General features: G+C 40.9%; 1 protein-coding gene across 1 annotated transcript; it reads right to left on the bottom strand.

Moving 5' to 3' along the window:
- Positions 1 to 3,281: 3,281 nt before the first annotated feature.
- On the bottom strand, positions 3,282 to 11,477 carry LOC131217157 (large ribosomal subunit protein bL28m). The gene is made up of 2 exons (XM_058211952.1): positions 11,102 to 11,477; positions 3,282 to 4,522 (listed from the first exon to the last, which is right to left on the bottom strand). Exons 1-2 carry the CDS (start codon positions 11,296 to 11,298, stop codon positions 4,090 to 4,092), a joined length of 630 nt encoding a protein of 209 aa, XP_058067935.1. The 5' UTR covers positions 11,299 to 11,477; the 3' UTR covers positions 3,282 to 4,089.
- Positions 11,478 to 12,409: the final 932 nt, after the last annotated feature.

The following is a 12,409-nucleotide window of genomic DNA, read 5'->3' as shown; positions in this document are numbered from 1 at the left end:
AATCAATTCTATTCTAAATTAATTACAACCTAATAAAATATTAACCTAAAAGAAAAATGAACCTATCAAAATTATATTTTTCTTAATACCACTTTTCTTTTTTGCAGTTTTCTTTGTGAAGCCTAGTTTAAGTAGGTCTGGCATCTGCTCTCCTCTGGTATAGTTTATATCCTGAGGAGTATAGATAGAGAAAGTCATTCCATTCATCTTCTTCTTTGAGGCATTCTTGGGTGGAATTTTCTTGTACAAATGGAGAGTAGAGGTAAGTTTTATATTTTTGTTTTTATTGTTTTAATAAAGAAATAAGTTCTGTTATTAGGGAGTATATAAATTTTCATCACCTGTCTCTTGTTTTTTATTTGGCTCTTGAATTTATTTTTTTATCCATTTTCTTTTTGTGGTTTGACTACTCAGGTATTTTTTTTCCCAACACAGTTGACTGTCCACTAAATGGTCAGAACTTGAATGGTTAGGATCATCCAGTTAGGTTGATTGGTAGGTTGGTATTGGTGTGCATGCTTGCAAGGTGGAAGAGATAATGGCATATCAGTCACCTTTTTGGATTGGTATGATGAAATGACCACACTCAAAAGAACCGGACAGGATCTAACGGTGCGATTTTTGCATGGTGACTTCCAAATTTAAATAGTCAAATACTGATAGTCCAGACGCTTACACTCTGGTATTATTCATCTGCCACGCATTTTAAGTCATATTGAACGGTCCACATTGTAGAATCAGCTGTCGATTGAAAGATCCTAACATCTGATTCAATCTACGCCGTTGAATGTTTTTCTCTTTTCGCCGTCCATTTGATGTCCAAGAACAGGTAATCAGGACATCAATTCAGTGCAACTGTTGCCTTATCATCGGTTTAAAGTGGCTCCCATGAATTCTACGGTTTATATTAAGCTAAAAGTCTACCTGGTGGACAATTTCGGTGCGCCCGTATATGAAATCATCACCTTGTGCCGGAGCATCAATGTTTTTGTCTTAACCTGTAAATAGCAGTTCAAATGGCCAGATCACATCATCAATCTTGGCCATCCATTCACTCCAACCGATCTTTTTAACTACATATGCCACCGTGAAAAAATCACAGTGATTAGATTGGACGATCCTACGTGTCCAATCGATGCCATGCAAAATTGACGGTTATTCTTTGCTGAAAATAAGGTCTGGTGCATCCATCTGGATCATCCATTTGGCTTGCCTCACCTTTTGGGCATCGATCATGATCATCAACATGCTAGCTGCCTGATATATAGCTTAAAAAATGGGCAGCTATAAATAGAGAAGGCAAATGTTCAACGGTTAAGATCATCCCATCAGTGTGATTTTAGTAGGGTGGGTGAGGTAGGTTGGGTGATAATTATAGGGCGGCTGAGGTGAATGACATTGGGTCCACCCACCAACATGGAATCACCCGTGCGTCATTGTGGGTGGACCCCACCATCTATCATGAAAGGAATTGGGATTTTAACTGGGCCTCATTTTCACTCCCAATAAGAACTGCTCAAGAGTCCTGGAGATTAAACCTTCTTATTAGTGGTAGCAAAGCACTCGACTAGGTTTATGCCGGAAGCCCACTACCTAAGCGCGGGGGCCTTTAATCCCGTAAGGAATATTCAAATGATCGAAGGTTTAAAATAGTCTAATTTTTTTTTTTTTATTTAATGCATTTATCATCTACAACAACCTTTCCTATCATATAAATGGTTTAGATTAGAATACGACTCTTTAAGTCTCTCAGACCTTGGAAACAAGTCGGGGGACATAAATGTTTGCATTGGAACATGATTCCAAATCTGTCACACCTCCAAAACAGAGCCCAGGTCCCTTGCTCTGCCTTTGGGATGCCATTCATTGAGAAAATTTTACTCTCTTTCTCCAAAAAAAAAAATGGTATTATGATCAGTCAGTCGTAAATGTTTAAAGTTATACCATAGTTAAAAAAGATAAATACTATCGAACCATATATATATATATATATATATATATATATATATATATTTATATATCCAAAGGTGGAGCGAGGGACCTGAGCTCCGTTTGACAGACTTGTAACAAAACAGTTGTATATGCTGGAAAATCAAATAAAATCTCAATTTGTTGTTGTTCTCAAATCTTGTATTGGAAGTAACACAGCAATTAAAAAGGAAAAATACTATTAAACCAACCATATCTTTTTAAAAACAAAATCCCGAATGAGTAACATCCCAAAGGCAATAGTCAAGGACTTGGGCTCCATTTTCGAGATGTAACACTGATCCAGCGAATGTCTTGAACTACAAATGCAACTGGATGCCGAATGGACCCACGTTTAGACCTATTCCAGGGACGCGGATTCCCTGCGAAAGCATTTCCCCGGAAGTTCCAGCACTGGGATGCAAGGTGGGGTCCACCGTGACGTTTATAAGAAATCCAACCCGTCCATCCATTTCAAAAACGAGGAGTATACAAAACTCAACTAGGCCATACAGTGGGGAAAGGAATTCCTACCGTTGAAACCTTCCTAGGCTCCACCTTAATGTTTACATGCCATCCAAACCGTTTATAAGTTCATTTTCACTGGATGAATTGAAAACACTAAATTCTTAGATTGGTGCAAAACTTTTGTTGCCATATACATATTTCAACGGTGGTCACTAAATCCCAACTGTTTCCTCTCATGTGGCCCATTTGAGTTTTAGATCCACCAAATTTTTGCTCTTAAAGTCCTAAAATGAGCTCCAAAAACGGGTCGGATTTCTCACAAACATCGCAGTGGGCCCCGCCCAGAATCCTTCCGCGTCCCTATTCCCGGCCCTGCTGTCTTCCCATTCAAAAGCTTCCTATTAGGACGTGTCACCCTTTCTTCTTCTTCTTTTTTTTTGGCCCAGACCAAGTGTACCCACAGCCCATCTAAGAAGCGGCGGGCCAGCCGGCCATGGCCATGGGCCATCACAACCCAATGCCATTCGCTTCGCATTCACAAGCCACTTGGGTCCTTCAAGCTACACCGCATGATCCTCGTTCCTGTCCTCTGGTCGTATACTTTCAGCAGTCACGGTCCAGATCTAGCCCTTTGTTGCAGTCAAGATCTAGCCCCTTGCCTGTTCATCCCCCATTAAGAATTTGAAGTAGGCGAGCTACGGTCAGCATTCCATCCATTTTGTCATAGAAGTGTCAATTGAGTTATTGCAGTAGAATGGGCAGTTCAACATGGTTGCTTGACAAAAGGTTGCACATAATTAAGACGGGTCCATATACCACCTGCCATCTGGGGATGGTGCCCCAAATATCTCAAGAGAAAAAATCATAACCATTCATTTTGCAACCTATAAATAAATGGTGAGCAATCATAACCTTCCAGAAATACAGAAACTGTCCATATTCCAACTGAAAACAAAAAAAAAAAAAGAAAAGTCCCAAGGTTAGTTGCCATTGTCATCCAATCATAGATAGTTTTGGGACATGGTCCATCCATGGTGGGGAAAAAAGAGCGATGGCAATGGAAGACTGGATTACTGAACCATGGTCCCCACTTGTTAGACTGAAAACCAATTAGCCAAAGTATACCACACAAGGCCTCAGGTCGAGGATCGTATACTTCGTATGATATGGGATGATTTGCTTCGTTGAACCAATGATCATGGCTCATTGGCCCATCCCAGATGCGGCCCACCAGGTGGATAACTTAGATCATCAAAGGTCCATTGTCACTTGAAAAGAAACAAATCTTTTCCTGAGTATGCAATTCTAATGAGGAAATGTACAATGTTTGGCCAGAACTGGCATTTTATTTTTCAGGCCAGGATTCCGGACCGTACAAAGGTGCCCCGCCCTATAGTGATCAGGCATCTGATCTGGACAGCCCCTCCATTGATGGGCCATAACATCACACTCCATGATTCAATTTCATCAGCAAAATATGAATCCTCCCCAGGAAGGCTTTAGGCAAGAGCTCTCCAAATGACAAAAACCATGGCCCAGCCCTTGCAAATGCCAATGTCCATCTTGCTCTCTTCCGCCATAAGAAGAGACAGAAATAGCCAACAGAAAAGAAAAGCAAAATGCGAAAGAGAATGGAGAAGCCAACGGCGAAAACTAGGCAGCCGCAGCCTTTAGCTCAGCTGGCTTTTCATCATCTGCTGGTTCATCGTCTGCATTCCCTTCATTGATCTGCTTCTGATTCCCCGAGGCTTCGCTGGCCTTCCTCCGGGCTTCCCTTCGAAACTCCCTTTTAGCGATTTTCAGCTGTTTGAACCCCTCCTCGAGCTTCTCCTCCTCCTCCGGTGGGAAGAACCCCACCTCCATCATCCCAAGCTCTTCATACATCTTCTCGATCTTGGCTTTCCAAAACAAGCCCATCTCAGTGTCCATCTTGTGGTAGGGCGTCTTCAACAAGTACTCGTCAATCCCACCTGCTTTGTCTATGCAGCGGAGGGCATACGTGGTCACCTTGACACGGATGTGCCGGTCGAGTATGTAACTGAAGAGGCGCTTCTCTTGTACATTCGGCTTCCAAGTTCGCCTCGTCCTGTGAATACCACAAGCAGATTCTTTTGGGTTATCTGATTTTGACAGCATCCAGAGCTTTAAAGAAAGCAAATATTTCATTGAACAAATGTAGCCCAGATGGAGTTCCTTTTCTGGTGGAACATTTCTAGGGATGCAAATGGGTTGGGTCGACCCGTGGATCATTGGACCTAACATCCCCACCCAACTAGTGTGCCTGGGTCCAAAATTTAGACCCATGTGGCGTATCTGGGTCCAAAAATTCAACCCAAATTTCTTAATGGGCTGCGTCTGGTTCCTCTCAAAATCAACCCAAGCTGACCCAACCCAGACCCAATTTTTAAATGGATCCAATTTGGGTCATACAACAGACTAAACCCAGGCCCGACAAAAAGTAGTTATTGAGCATGTGAGTTTTTTCTTTTGGGCTAGACTACAACAATGGTTCACCACCTTTTTCTAAACTGTGGCCCATCCAATACGTTTGACAAATTGGACTATGCAAATTATGGGCCATTGTTAATAGAGAAGATACCAAAAACCACCCTAATTGGACTACCACACCATCTTATTTTACTTGTTGAATTTTAACCCAATTCTTAACCAGACCTGACCCATTTGCACCCCCAAACATGTCCCACATGAACAAGGTTGGAAAGTTCAACTACGGCAACTGGCTGAGATTCATATGATGCAAGGCTACAATCTAGAAAAGTACTTAACACATCTTTGTTCGAAAACAAATATAGGGCATTCAGACCATGTTTCAGGTGAAACCTTTAGAGGCCACCCCTATTGAAAACGAAAATGCTGGTCTAGCTCACTAAGTATACCCTAACTTGGGGGGAAAGACTTATGTGCAAGTGAATCCACCCAGCATGAGAATCTGTCCAGCAGGTACGCCAACCAGGCCAATCCAAAAGTCAGGAGGGCCATACGATAGTCAACATCGTAAATCATGCCTAAACCCTCCAAATTCATGTGATGTGGGCCAAATGACTTTTGAATACTGTTGACTTTTTAGGCATACCTTCATCCTGGTGAGAAACATCTGATGAATGGATTGGATGACATATCAACACCACTGTGGGCCCCCACAAACAACTAATGGTGGACATCCCCATCCCAACTATTTCCAATGTCGTTGGCCTTCCCAAGTTTTGATTCATCCCTGATTTTTGAGTTCCTAGGTGAACATAAGGCAACACACACGATGGACGAGGTGGACCTCATGCATGTTCTCCACACATGGCATTCAGTTAGCAGAAGACACGTCCCCTTGCAGCTATGCGAGTCACGCTAGCATGAATCTACTGAAAAATCATGTAACTTGGGGCAGCAGTAGAAAGACTATTGCTTCTCACTCTTTCCCACTGGGTATTGATGTTCTGATCCTCCCATGTGGGTCACAAAACAAGCAGGCTACTGGTTTGGGGGGGATCAGATGCTCACAGCACCCAAATGCACCAAAGGAACAGCACAAAAATAGTGACATGCCTTCCAGACTTTATTTACAGAAGTACTAGAAAACTATAAAGAGGGCAAAACCTCAGAATGATCTGAGGATCCAAGTTCCTCATTTGTAGCTGTAAAAATACAACCTCAGAATGCCTGTAAATCAAAACACCGCATATGAAATGAAGATCCAAGTTCCTAATATTGGTGAATGTCCTATATTATCAAATGTCACGGATAGGCTAGTGTATGAACCAACATTAAAGACGTGGACTGAACTGCATGGTCGGGAGTGGTCTAGACCAGAAGCAGACACAAAAATGAACTGGATTGCTAAAAACCAGGGTCAATAGTGTTTCACTGTTTTTCTTGATAAGTGTATAATCACCCCAGTAGAGCTCAAATGGCCCCCAGTACTCCAAGGTCTTAAGACTTGGATGGGTCCCATGCGACTCATTTGAGTTGACTCAGACTTGTTTGGGCCCAATCCAGTTCAACACCATCAATCAGATTACAGAATTGAAGAGAGAGTTTAGGGTTTAACGGGTGACTTGGCCTACTTGATGAGTCAGTCTAGGTCGCCAAGTCTTAAAACCATGCAGCAGTCATAATGATTGTATATATTCTCTACCGTAACTTGACAGATTTGGGTAGAGAAACAGACCTCTGTTTTCTTGTAAATATTTCTTTGAAGAGAACAAGGAAAACAAAATCTGTCAAGGCAAAGTCTAAGAGTCGCTATAGATAGGTTTGATCTATGGACTCCTTCCTTTGAGAGATGGACATACAATTAGATTCTCTTGGGATATGACTAAAACTAATAGACACAGAACGAATGCATCTTAATATCATCTGAAATGAAGGCCAACTTCGTAGGTGGGTCTACCTTCCTGATGCCCACACAATAGTTAAGGAGGATCTCCTTCAACAATGAGAGGCCCTTCAAGATGACCATAAAGAAGCTCGATTCCTACTTTGATCACCAAAAGTTCCTCTATATTGGAGTTCAAGCATAACTCAACAAGCTCCCATCAAAATTTAGCTTCGACCAGCCCAAAAGAGGGAGAAACCAACATAAAAAAGAGTTTTGGAATCTGCCGGTAATCATCAATAAAACAATAACCCTTTTCCATTTTTTGACAAGATCTAAATGAAGGATTCTAATCATCAATAAGACGATAACCCTTTTACATTTTTTTATAAGCTAAAAAGGAGGATTCTAATCATCAATACAACGATAACCCTTTTCCATTTTTTGATAAGCTCTAAAAGGAGGATTCCAAAGGCTAGGGAGAGTTTGATCTTGGCAACCAAAGAGGACAAGGAAGACTCATTGTCTTCAAATTTTCTTTTGTTTCTATTTCTAAATTCCCACATGATGCTGTGGGTAGCATCCATCAAGGAACTCTGCCACGAGGCTTCCATTACTCAATCCTTCCATAAGCTCAGAAATGGAGCCTATGACACCAATTGCACTTTTGAAGATTGTCTATTTCTATTAGCAACAGGTGTCCACATAAAGGCCTCCACATGGGATCGAGCACCTAACCCCTAATCTTTCGACCAATGCAGCACTAACAAGTAGCCTGAGCATAAACCTTTAAAAAATTCTTAGAAGAGAATACATGCCTTTGGAGGACACAGCCCACATAAGCTCATTGTCTTCAAAAGCAAATAAGACCTACCCATGCAAAAGGTCTGGAAGCTCAACCAACAAGCCAGTTCTCAAAAATCCCAAGGGTTCCACAGAAGTCAATCGACCACAATATCTTATCGGCAACAAGCTCATTGTAATCTTTGACCAGAAAATTACACACGGCTTGGGAGTACATATGAGGAAAGTTTTCTGCCAAGGTAGTTTTGTCCGATCAAAGGTCTTCCAAAATTGGATTATGTTGCCTTTCCTTACCTTGAATGGCACCATATTCTTGAAAATAAACCTGACCCTCTTACTAGAAACTTCAGAGCTTGCAAACACTATCTAGATAAAAAGACCAATTACCTCTTGACCGAGCCGCCGGTAAAAACCCCTTTCCGCATTCCCATATCTAGCGCCAATAACCTTCTCCAAAGCACATCTTGCTCTTTACCAAATCGTCACCACCACTTGGCCAGTAACACTCAATTTCTTTCCTTAATCCTACCAAATCCAATGCAACCATCCTCCTTTGGTTTTTGCACCTTGTTTCAGTTTATAGGATGAAATTTGTGACCTTTATGATGCCATTTCCAAAGGAATTCTCTTTAAATTTCCTCCAATTTACCCATTGCTTTAACTGAAATTTTCAGTATCTAGAGATGGTAAGTCTGGAGATTGGAAATTGGAAAGGATTGATCTGGTTACAGCAATGCAGCCCTAAAAAGATAGGTACGCTCTCTACCAAAAATCAAGCTTCCTCAAATCTTGCAATCACCAGCTCCCAGGTTGCAAACAGAGATCTGTTTTTCCCTGATACTTAAATATATTCCCTATACTATGGAGTGTCGGCATTCAAAATAGAAGTTCATGAAGCCAAGTGTTAAGAACCTAACCAGTATGCCAAAAGCCCTAGGGCTGGTCGAATGCATCAAGCTAGCCTCTTCAAACCATTGGAATCATAACATTCCACCACGTAGCAGCAACCCACTCTATGGCAGCCACTCACTTTGGCGTCTGTTCCAAATGACCCTTTCCACTAGTCCTTGTCCACTTGGAGAGGCATCGCAGCTGCACTATGATTATCTAGGTAGCCCTTTTCACCCTAAGATAGCATGGTGGCTGCACTATGGTTGTCTAGGTAGGCCCTTCCACATCATGGCAGCTTTCAGTCTGATCCAAAGTGCCCTTTCCACAAGTCACCCCTTCTATGACTCAAACATAAGATGTGGTGTTGGCTTTGATACCAATTGTTAAGACCTAACCAGTATGCCAAAAGCCCCAAGACTGATGGAAGACATCAAGCTATGCTCTTCAGACCATTGGGATTGTGACATCTAGATGTTTTATGCTTTGTTCTACCTCTTAAAATATGGGAGAGATCAGCTATAAGCATCCCCATAAAAGGTATCAACACTTTGGTGGGTTTTTTCTGATACTTAAATGCATTCCCTATATTATGGAGTCCTAACTATTCAAAACAAAAGTTCATGAAATGGTGGCATTTTTATGCTTGTTGTACCTCTTAGAATATGTGAAAGGTCAGCCATAAGCATCCCCATAAAAGATTGTAACACTTTTGTTTTGTTTTTTTGTTTTTTTGTTTTTTTTTTTTTTTTTTTTTTTGACACTTAAATACACTCCCTATAAATTTCAATTAAAAAAAAAAAAAACACTCCCTATGTTTAGGAGTTCGAGCCATTCAAAACTGGAATTCATGAAACCAAGGTGTTTTATGCTAGACGTACCTATGAAATTGTGGGAGAATTCGGGGTTTTTGAAACTTAAATACATTCCCTATGACTTCAAAAAAAAAAAAAAAAACCTCCCTACATTAAGGAGTTCAAGCCATTCAAAATGGGACAAAACCAAGGTGTTTTATGCCAGACATACCTCTTAAAATATGGGGTGTTTTATGCTAGACGTACCTCTTAAAATATGGGAGAATTTGGGGATACGCATCCCCATAATAGATTTTGACACTAGTAATCAATGTTACCTAAATTGCCAACCCCCTAAGTTTTCCATTGAATTGCACAATCCAAATTACAGGACATTTGATTCAGCTTGCTATTTTAACTGAACCAAATTTATGGATCTGTTCTCTTGCTGTTGATTATGTTGTAGACTTTTTTCTTTTTTTCTTTTTTCTTTTTTTGAAGTAAAAAATTTTATGTTGTAGACTTGTAATGTGAGTTTATGTTTAAAATGCAGAGATTTGTACTTTACATATGATACAATACAGTACAACACTATGCATGCAGGAACTATTATAATAACATTTATCATTTCATAGATAAACCACAGTATCCATTTGTATATAAAACTAAATTGAACCAAAGCTACCCACATCATCCTACCCCTTGCATACCATGTATCGGAGGAAGTAGCAAACTGCATGCCTGTTCTCTTAGCACTTACCAAAGCAACCCATAATCCAAGTGAAATATAAAATGTTGAAGAGGATGACTGTTAGCATGTGTGATTGCACACGTGCAAAGTGGCTAATGGCCTCTTTCAACAAAGTCAATAGAATCCCAACATTTCTAATTTCACCTTTAGCTTCTCAGCCCACTGAGAGAAAAACGCTGATAGAAAAGGGGACATTTCTCCTGATTTGTTGCAGATAATCTGCGCATGCATGATTATAAAGATAGCCATTTGAGCTGGTTGGCATTTTGAGAGAAAATAACCTGAAAAACCCATTTACTAGTGCTCATGGAAAACCAGGAAAAAAAAATATTTCCTGCAATCACCAGCCTCACAAAGCATGCATCCTCTGAGATCGGCCATTTCTCTCTTCAAGAATACAATCTTTTTTCTTACTGTTCCAAAAAAAAAGGAATACAACCTTTTGCCTTAAATAAAATCACAATCGATCAGGATTCAGTTTCCATGTGAATTGTCCCAATAATTTCATCATACAAATGGCACGAATGAGAAAACCACAAGATGGGAGTTCAGATGCACCATCGAATTGAATCTCAATTTACTATTCCAGTGAAGTGGAAATGACCAAATTGCAATTCCTTTCTTAGAATTCATGCTGCAAGAATTGGGTCAAATTGCAATAATCTTATCTTAAAATGCAGCTGCAATATGACGGCTACTTGAAAACTATAAAACATCATCAGTTCTTGTCAGCATAGATTGCCCCATGGACCCACATGTAGAGATGGTCATACAATAGGAACCCTCCAACTGAATGGATCACAAACCCAAAAGCACAAGCTGAACAGATAATCCGAGTTGAAAGCTGACCATTGAAAACAACACTTCAAACGGTTCGTATTCAAGTCTACAGATCAATGGTCAAGAATCATCTTCCGTCCCATCCATGACATAAACAAGACAATGAATGGTTCCGATCTTCCCGACCATCTCCACAAGTGGGCCCCATCTAACAATGCCATTTCCTTTTGAGATGCAAATTCAAATTTAGTTGTGCATCCAAACGCAGCCTAGATCAATTGAAAAATCGATTGAGAGAGAGAGAGAGAGAGAGAGTACTTGTTGCCGCCATCTTCGCTGACTTTATTCCCGAACTGGATGTGTTTTCCAGCGTAGATTCCCCGTTTGGCCCTTCCCATTACGATCTTGCTGTTTGGGAGATCCTTCTTCAGCGATTCTTTCACGCCCGGGGCCATGGAGTCGGGGCCCATCTTGCGGATGATCTTGTTTAACAGCTCCCGAGATCGGAACGCCATGGACGTCCTATCAAACTGATCGATGGAATGGAGATATGTGTGGTTTGTTAGATTCCGAGCTTCTTCTAACAGGAGATTAGGGTTTTAGAGAGGGAGGGAGGGAAAAACCCCACGACGAGAGCGCTGGAGATTCGCGCGAAGAGGAATCGGAGAAGATAAAAACGGACACGTCCGTTTGCAATATCCGAATGCGGTTTGGCTAATGGAATGACCCCAACACCACCTACCTAGTTGGTGTCAAAGCTTGTGGGCACCACATAGATGTATATGTTTTATCCACTCCGTCCATAAATTTTTCCAGCTCATTTTAGGAGATGATCCCAAAAATGAGGTAGATCCAAATTTGAGGTGGACCACTCCACAGGAAATATTTTGGATTAAATGCTTATAGTTGAAAACTTTCTCGACCACGTTGGTTTTGGATAAGCTGATATTTGTATTTTCCCTTCATCAGGTCTGTGTGGCCTTATCAACTGTTTGGATGCGAAATAAACATTACAGCGGGCCTAAGGAAGTTTTTAATAGTAGACTTTCAATCAAAACCGTTTCCCCGTAGTGGGGTCCGTATTAGATATAGTTTTACATCATATTTGGGCTCATGACATAAAATGAGCTGTAAAAATGGATGGACGGCGTGGATATAATACATAAATCATGGTGAGGCAACAGAGCTTTGACACCCGCTAGTGTTGAGGTCACTGGCAAAACGCGTCCTATCCATCCGACCGTTGAGGTTAGGGGTGTACACCGAACCGTGTCAAGCTGGCATGACTCGGCTTGGCCACTAGCTGACTCCAGTATGAACTTGGCTCGGCTCAGTCCTCGACCTTGATTCAGTCAGCAGCTTGGGCCAGTTTGAGTCAAGCTGAAGCCAAGATCGAGCTGAGTCCGCATATGTAGCATTTTCACAAACACATAAACCGCACGTTCAAAATCTTACTATATATACAACAGCAGCAATAGTTTTACTAGTATTTCATCGAACACCTTTTAAGCAATATAAGTAATATATAAATCAAGAAAAAAAAAAAAAAAAAAAGATATTTATTTCATATACATACCTTCCTTGCCACCAGTCACATTTTATTGTATTGTTTCATCAAACGCTTGG

The sequence above is a fragment of the Magnolia sinica genome, chromosome 10 (assembly GCF_029962835.1).
Source record: "Magnolia sinica isolate HGM2019 chromosome 10, MsV1, whole genome shotgun sequence".
NCBI classification, from domain to species: Eukaryota; Viridiplantae; Streptophyta; class Magnoliopsida; order Magnoliales; family Magnoliaceae; genus Magnolia; species Magnolia sinica.
The sequence above is the reverse complement of the archived record's forward strand: the minus strand, read 5'-3'. Positions and strand labels throughout refer to the sequence as shown.